Source organism: Callorhinus ursinus, unplaced genomic scaffold (genome assembly GCF_003265705.2).
Source record: "Callorhinus ursinus isolate GAN/ISIS: 27379988/994484 unplaced genomic scaffold, GSC_fseal_2.0 scaffold3, whole genome shotgun sequence".
Classification (NCBI taxonomy): Eukaryota; Metazoa; Chordata; class Mammalia; order Carnivora; family Otariidae; genus Callorhinus; species Callorhinus ursinus.
Genome location: NW_027397065.1, coordinates 62971717 through 62980618, shown reverse-complemented (window position 1 = coordinate 62980618; position 8902 = coordinate 62971717). Strand labels below are relative to the sequence as shown.

General features: G+C 39.4%; 1 protein-coding gene across 1 annotated transcript in view; it reads right to left on the bottom strand.

Moving 5' to 3' along the window:
• Window positions 1–1113: 1113 nt before the first annotated feature.
• The window catches only part of LIFR (LIF receptor subunit alpha), a 53258-nt gene continuing 45469 nt past the window's right edge, over window positions 1114–8902 (bottom strand). The window contains exon 19 of the mRNA XM_025867370.2: window positions 1114–8346. Coding sequence (XP_025723155.2) covers window positions 7723–8346 — 624 coding nt within the window. The 3' untranslated portion in view covers window positions 1114–7722. The remainder of the gene's footprint in view (window positions 8347–8902) is intronic.

Below are 8902 nucleotides of genomic sequence, written 5' to 3'. Positions count from 1 at the left end.
TTCCCAGTTTTTATCAAAATCCTCCTCAAAAGCTTTTCTTGTCTCTTTAATCTGAAACTAATCACTCTGGGATAAAATCCACTCCAATTTAATTCCAAATCAGTTCAAGACATCTCTTGTAAAATCAACTTCGCTGGTTCTCAGACACCGAATAAATGCTTTCAATGCCGTATTTCTGTTAGTCACTCCAGGGGTAGGGTAATGGATCAAATTTAGAGGCCTTTCAAAACTAATTCTTACACAGCTCTTTTGTAAACAACTTGAGTTTGTAAACTAACATTTTAAGTGATGTTGAATACTACACATTAAGGAAAAAATTCATACAGCTCTACTTTTCTTTCCCCTAATACTTCTATCATTCCTCTCTTTCTGACCTTTTCAAAGTTCCTGGGGTGGATGGTGCTTACACATTTTGGCTCAAGAATCCACCATCTGGGAAACAAATTATGCCCTGACATCTCCCCGGAGGACAGACCATATGTATGCGCTCTTCTAGGACTTAAACACGAACATGTGTTTCACAACCAATTCGAAATTGGTCTACGGTTTCTTCAGGTTAAATTGTAGCCCATTCATATTTTAGTTGTGACTCTGGGTAAAGCGCAGGCTACAAAGGACTAAAGACTTAATTTCTCCCCTTATGAAATGCTACTTAAGATCACTTCACACTTTAAAATTACTGAGGTTTTGCTGAATCAATGACTGTATTTCCAAATTCAGTGACTTGGAATTAAACTGATTTTGCTGTATTCCCAGAATCCCCAGAAATGTTTAGGTTGTCTTCAGAGGAAAAAAATTAAAAACCATACTTTCAGGACCAGTATTCATTTTTTGTTTTATGATGTTGGATTCCCACTTTTTGATTGTTTTTATGCTAACTTCTCTGGGACACGGAATATAGATTTAGTGGAACATACGGAAGATTATGTCAATGGCACACCAATGTATTAAAATATTAAAAATTTAGTTAGAGCCCCGTGTGACTGCTTCATAAACCACTCTAATGCTTATGAGAATTAACAAAAGTATTAACAATAACAAAGCAGAGGCTACTGTTTCCTAAGTGCTTAAGACAGGAGAAAAAGCAAACAGTAATGCCTAAATCCGTCAGTGTAAGTTGTAAGAAAATATATTTATTTTTCCATGACAATACTATGATAAAATTGTTAAATACATGCATTTTAAAAACAAACATAAGTAACATCTTTAGAGTTAACAGCCAAGCATACTAGTTTTATGTTTAAGGTGTCTTAGTAATAGGTTACTTATATTCTACGTTCTTGATATAACCATGTTCTCCAAAAGATATGGAAACTAAATTCTGAAATTATACGATGATATAAAATGTTCAAATTTTCCATTCTTACAGCAACATAATCTCCAAATTTTCGCAAGGCGGAAAACACTTCAGTTGTCATCTCTGTTAAGTGGAGTTGTTTTACTCCATATTAAACTAGGAATTCTGTGAATCAGAGTGAATCACACCAATATACTGCAATCTATAGTTTGCTTCCTCTAGGTGTGTTTTTAAAGGTTTCCTTATACGATTAAGCATGATTTTAGGTACAGAACATCACAAATGATAATTCGGGGTTAAACAAAGAAAGTCTGTAGTGGTAACATTTCAAGAAACGAAAATGGGACATTTTGGATGTGCAGTTTCTCCCTGTCTTTCAGCTACATTTGCACACACCTGACCAAAAAATTAGTAAACAGTTACTAGTATTTATATAAAAAAAATGAAAATATTTAACATACAACAACCCCTTTAAAAAGACACTCATTCTACAGACAACCTTATAAAAGACAAAAACTTCTATCTGTTCACAGTATGTGTATTTTGTAAACAGTAATTCACTATAATGCAATTTTGAGAGTAAAAAAATGGCAATTTCCTAAACGTGAAGACCTCTGACTTATAGCCAGCTAATGAGAGACAAGAAAAGGCAACACATTCCTTTGGGATAGCTGAGTATTTTTAAATGATTTTCAACCTTTGGACATACTTGTAAAGGCGGTACCATCTCAAATTTTGTATGTCTTTCTATCCAGGCCAATCTTTTTCAAGCAATGCTGAATTGAAATGTATTTAAGAAAAAGCCATGCTCCTTTTTGAGAAAATAATAGGAAAGCACAAACGCCAAGGTAGCACAGAATACCTACCCTTCCACAACAACGAACTGAATAGGTGTTTCTTTCTGTGTTTTGTCTTCAACTATTCATAACATATTAATCTTTTTCCAAAACATTATGTCGGAAGGAAAAAATTAAATAAAAGGGTGTATCATAAATAATGGGAAAAAGTTTTGGAATCAAACTGGGGGCCAAACATTTGAAACATTTTTTAATGAAAATTTAGTATTGTTTTGTATGATCGATTGCCAAAATACTACTGTTAAACCTAACAGTTAACTTGTCCATGTTTCATTGGAAATTGTATTACCACCTAGAAATCTTTCTGATGTCTTATAATGGAATGTTTAGGAGGAACAGGAAGTTCAGAAATTGAAAGTTACCCATTTTTAAAATGGAGTAATTCTGAAGGGAAGTACACTTTAAATGTGTAAGGAAATTCAATACATTTAAATAAACCATTCAACCAGGTATACAAAGTATTTTTGGCTTAAGGGCAGCATAAGGTCTTTGTTGTTAGTTGTTTGGCTTTTTTAAAGTTCAGATTGGCTAGTGCAAAGGAAATCTTAGAAAATATATGTAAATGTAATACAAATTGATTTCCTTATCAATGAAATATTCATCCCCCCCATCACATCTCTTAGTTTTTAGGGTGTTCAGTTATAGCAATAAAAAAGTAATGTAAGTTACTACTGTTTTGTATTTGGTTAATATTCAATCAGTGAAAGCTTACTTATTTGAGAGATTCTGAATTTATTTTTTCTATGGTTCTTCAGCTAGGCACTTGTAATGAAAACTTTCAGAAGGTTTCCCTCTTAAAACACTACTTTTAATTTTCATAAAAATGTTGCACAGTTAGAATTTATCTTGCATAGGTAAATTCTGTCTGCAACTTGGACACTTATAATTCAAAATATTAACATTCTTAATATAGGGAGAAACAAGCACACTCAAGGTTAAAAAGAACAGAAACCTGTCAATTCAGCATCATAATTGTAAGAATTTGAATATATTCTAGATCAAATCACATCCCGTGGAATTTTACCACACACACTACAGCCTGACATATCAATTAACTGAATGTTCTTCTTAATCCTCCATACAGGCACTAAAAATAGCTCATTTGTATCATAACTGGCATGAATATGATCATGTCATAGTTAAGACAAAGGCACAAACTGAAAAGAAATAAAAATCTCACCACCCTATCGAAATAAGAGGTTTAAATATTAATAGCCCTGGTACATAATCCACAAAGACATAAATAGACCAAATTTAAACCAAGTGATTTCCAATGATATTCTAAGGTCATGTCTAAAGGATGCATTTCCAGTAAGTTTGGAAAATTTCTTCTGTGAAAAATCTTCTGGATATGAAAGGCAGGATGGGCAAGGTACCATGGAATTTTGTTTCAGCGGGAAATACCAGTTTAAAATAAATGCTTTGAAGAAAGTTTATCAAGAGAATGCATGAGTCCTTATAATTAGTTAAGCTCACACATCAATGTCTTGTTGGTTTGCTAGAACAATGCTGGTTGGTACGAACATGTCCCAAGTTTTGTACCCATTAAATAAAAAGATGCTATGGATTCTCACAAGGAGAGAGGAATAAGATATCTAATGACGCTTTTGCCTGAGTCTTTCCCAAGTTTTCACTCAAACTGGAGCTACTTCTTGAGTAGATTTGAATCTTTCAGCCAATAGTCTTGGGCTAGATCCTCGTATAAACCACCCTTCGTGAAAATTGCACATTCTGGAATGGGACTCTGTCAATAAACAATCACTCGTTGAATTCCCACCATGTACCTAGTCTTCTCTGGAATTAGCTAATGATCTCACATTTGACTTTTGGGATGCCTAAGTTTAGACTTTCAAGATAAAAGGGCATTTTATAAAAGATGCAAATTTTAAATGGTTCAACACAGAAACAGTAAAAATTACTTTAGAATAAATAGAAAAAAAAAGTCTCATCAGATTATGTGCCTGAGCTGTCAAAAAATTTGAGATAACATTTTCCACATTTTGAGATGTTAGGGAGTACTTTAATTTCAAAATACTATAAACCTGATTTCAAATTCCTTTTGGAAGAAAATATTCCCTAGTCTCCTTCACTAACCTACATCTAATTATTCAAACGCAGAAAGGACTGCCAAGTTCTTTATACACAAACCATATGAAGACAATTAAGAAATTACAGGACTAATGATTTCCAACAAGAATACAAGTTGCCTGAAGTTTTAATAATGTGACTTTTACCACAGTTTCTGAGTGCAATAGTACTAGATGTTCTAAATGCAGTCCTTCAGATCCATGAGCCGTGAAAGTAATGCTGGTATGGAAAACGAGGCTGATCCTTTCACCCTTAACCTTTTCCATGAATGGCTGCTTGAGTCTAAGCTGTAAGAACACAGCACCTCTATCACCTAAGCACATAAACACACAACTATCCTGATACCCGGGGCCACAATCTCAAAGCCAGGCTTCTACAGTTCAGCACGTTGATGACTTCAACTGTACACGGGTACTAATCCATGCAGTACATAATGTACAAGCTCTACCTAAATGTCAAAATTCTAGCTAAGTCTTCTAAGAATATTTTTATACTAAATACTGTTTATCTAAGAGGGCCACTCACAAGAGAAATGCAGTCATAATGACCACCAGAATCTCCATTCCTCACAAGGGAAGCTTGATCTGAAATTGGTTTGTAAGTGAACTGGCTTATGCAAGATAGGAAAATGTGTCCTAATACCGACTATTATTAAACAGACATTGTGGGGCATAAATGAGTTCAGATACTTAAAGAGTTTTCTAACCAATGACTAGGCTTTAGTTGAGGAAAGAGGGATCTCCCAATTATTTTGCCAGTTGGGAAGGGCTGAAGGGAACACATCTAGCCTCCCCCTCCCAACTAGCCTTTAGTGTCCCATCCCCCAGGGAGAGGGGCTAAAATGACTGGACAGAGCGTGACCAACTACAAGACTGCTTTTCACACTTGAGCATGGTCCTGACATTGACAAAGAGTGCCTATTTACCAGGTGCCACAAACAACCTGATATGTGACAAAGGGAGGTGTCTGCTCTCCCTGTGTTGAGGCTGCCCCCACATGACCAGGTAGGGCAGCAGGGGCGAGGAGGGGGGGGCGGGAGGTAATGACTTTGGATTTGCACAGAGGGTCTGTCTGTCTTCAACTCAGTGGGGAAAGACAAACCACCTGCTTTGGCCTCAGCCCTAAACCACATACTTGTAGGCATATAGCACGTTACAAAGAGCTTGCCCAGTCTAACAGTGTTGCTCCACTTCCCATTCACCTAGTGATCGCTGTGTATGGAACTCCAGGGGAAGGTGAGAGGTGAGCAGCACTCTGACCCTTTCTCATGCAGGAAAAGCACTGAAGTCTTGGAGAGGGTGAAAGGACTCAAGAGCCCACTGATATTCACCGTAAGCCAAACAAATGAGTCATTATATAGGTTAGAAAGGGCACCGGATCCAGATGGCCACAGCTGCAATGCATATATGCTGATGACAGAGATCCAACAATTGCTTCTGGCCTTTCCCCCATTCTCAGTTTAGTGTAGCTCAGACCAATAAACTTTTACCTTGGCCAACACTTATCTAAAGAGATGAAGTCCAGGATCCATTGGTTTCAATGGTGAACAAGGCAGGAGCTGGGGGCAAGAGGGGGGGATGGAAATGACAAGCTTCAGCAGGGAATGCAGGCAGCCCCAGGTCTGAGTGTCTGGGGTGCAAGCTGAGGAGAGGAGCCCAAGAGGATAAATAAAAGCAGCAAACTGTCAGGGATGGCTCTGGTTTGAGACATTTTTCATTGTTGAAAATCTCTAGGAGCTATTCCATGGTTTTAACATATACTAATTGTGTACATAACTAGTTCTGTTTCATTCCACGCGTCCATATATCATGAAGCTCAAAAATTTAGTTGAATTCTAGCAATTACCATCAGGATTCAGTGAGTACCCAAAGAGGTTTGCCCCTTGTCACCGTGTGGCTTTTTTCCATGACATGGTTTTTATAAAGAAACATGAGGACCTAGAAAAAAAGGATAACCAATCCATTATCACAGAACCTCAGATGATTAAATAAAGAAAAGAAAAATAGGCACATCCTGATGTATTCAGGTATTTCCAATTTTTCTGGTGCTTTGCCTTAACTCTCCAAAGACAAAATACATAGACAACCTACGGGTGGGGGAGATGTAAGGTACACTTTTTAGTTTATTCTGCTTTTCCAAAACCCACATTCATCCTAGACATCACTTACGGAAAGCAAGGGCAGGCGGGGAGGCTGTGAAGACATGCAGTCAGGGACGGCTCACACAGCAACCACCGCACCTTTAACACGGGCACGCCCACCCATTCCAACGGACCTTGCCACAGCTCGCATGCAATAGCCCTTGAGGAACTGTTCCTGTAGGAAGCATGATCTTTTCAGTTTTAGATTTAAACATTTGAGGACTGGGTCAAATAGTCTAGACTGATGATCATTTCACAAGGAGAAACTGCCAAAACGCCTGATCAGGAGGAACCTTTGCTACGAGGAGTCAAAGGTCACCACTGCCCGGGTGATTGGAACTCTGTGACACGGCGTTCTCGGGAGGCGCTGAAGCCGGTCCGAACAGTACAAAGAGTTAATGCAGCGAGCGTCTGTGTAGGAGTCACCTCAAATAGTCAAATCACTGCAATTCTAGGTTTATTGGTAATATTGGATTGGCTCCTATATTTATAAAACTGACACTGTGTCACAAAAAAACAAAACAAAACAAAAAAACCCCCTCAGATCTCCAGTCTTTGAAATTTCGGTCTTAAATATTAGGGCAACCAACTGCAATAAGGGAAGTTCGCATGCAAGCTACAGAGTAAGGGAATGGTCTGCAAAACCTCCCAAAGCAAGACAACATGATTCTAATTTGGGCTGGTCAGTGTCACGCTCATTTTCAAAGTTTGTACCCCTGAGAAAACTGTTTGATAACCATTATACAGTAGGCATGGAAATCAGCATACTTTATCAAACAAAACACTAAATAGCTGTCACTACATTAGAAATTATATTAATTTTTTGTAAGTGCTGTGGATAGAGGAGACTAATGTTGAAAGTTCTGAAATCTGTGCTTGGTTTTCGTCTAGAATGGAGCAAGGATCAGGCAAATAACCATCATCTGTTACTCTGACATTTTTCTCCCATGCCTGTAAATCAGCTTGCGATTCCATAAAGCATCCATATGAGAAAACCACTAGCAGAACAGAACACGCGGCTGGGGGACTTGTTTTGCATGTGTGGACCAGACAGGATTAGCCACGAAGGGCTTCCTGAAGGTAGAGCACGTGAGAATTCTTTGGCTCCAGTCACGGATTGCTCCAAGACTTGAGCTGCATGGACTGAATGTCTGGGTTACTCTACTTTGGCTGTGAGACTACACTAGGTGTACATGAACACTTGGTGTGCCTTGCGCGCAGTGAGGTCCCCCTCGCTAACAGTACTTCACAGGATCCCTCCAAGATGCGCAGTGCTGGCCTGGGAACGCCAGAACGGAGAGCTTGCTGAGATGGCAGACTGAAGTGACACGGTGACTCTGTTAGTCGTTGGGTTTGTTCTGAAAAAAGTTTGTAAAGGACCACCCTCCCCCATTCGATTTTGGAGAGTCTTCATCTTTAGGAGGAATCAAAAACTGTCGGGAGTTAATGGAGCAGGGACTTCCAAAAGAGACAGTTTCACTGTTGCTGTCTGTGGACCTGGGAGAGTCTGGAGATACTAAGCTCCAAGTATTTACATTGGCCTGGGGTCTGTAGCCTGCAGTTGTGTCTAAGTCGTCCTCCGCCACGAGGTCTCCCACAGCAGCAGGGACGGGGAGGTGCATTTGTGGCTTATAGCCGGCCCCCCCGACAGGGTCGTTGTCTTGGTCTCCCTCTGGCTTCGCTTGGGGCTGGTACATAGACTGGATATCGATGTAAACGACCTGAGAGGTCCCTCCGGCTTCATCGGCGCCCGGGGTCGGCGTTTCCTCCTCAATGACAGGGGGGCAGTAGGACACAACCACGTGGTTCTCGGGTTCTGCATCAGAGCTTTCTTCTGGCCGCTCAGCTACCGGAGACATTATTTCTGTGTCTTCTATTTTTGGAACTGTTGATCGAGTTTCCAGAACCTCAACATTATTTGGGGTACAAGGATTCATTTCCAATGTTTTGAGAGGACTGTTTCCCTAGAAATAAATTATAAATCAATGATTAAGAAGAGTGCTAAAAGCTGCTGCAAATGCCCTTCCTACAAAAAGGGGCATTATCTCAAATATTTTTCTCACAGCTACTTAACAAAAATGAGTCTCTACTATTCTGTAGTGCATACTAGAACAAAGTTACTTTTTTTAAAATTTTTAAATTTAATTTTATTTGAGAGAGAGAGAGAGAGAGAGAGAGACAGCGAGAGAGGGAACACAAGCAGGGGGAGTGGGAGAGGGAGAAGCAGGCTTCCCGCTGAGTAGGGAGCCAGATGCGGGGCTCCATCCCAGGACCCCGAGATCATGACCTGAGCGGAAGGCAGATGCTCAACGACTGAGCCACCCAGGCGCCCCCAAAGTTACTTTTTTACATATCAATATGTTCCCTGCTATTAACAGCTGTGGAAAAAATGAGCAATGGTAAAAACACGTTAACATTCATCAGTGCAGAAGTTCAGCAGATGTTAAAGACGGCTCTTTGCTCAATACATTGTCTGCCGGGTGATATTTGCACGTTAAAAACTTCTCCCACAAGACTAAA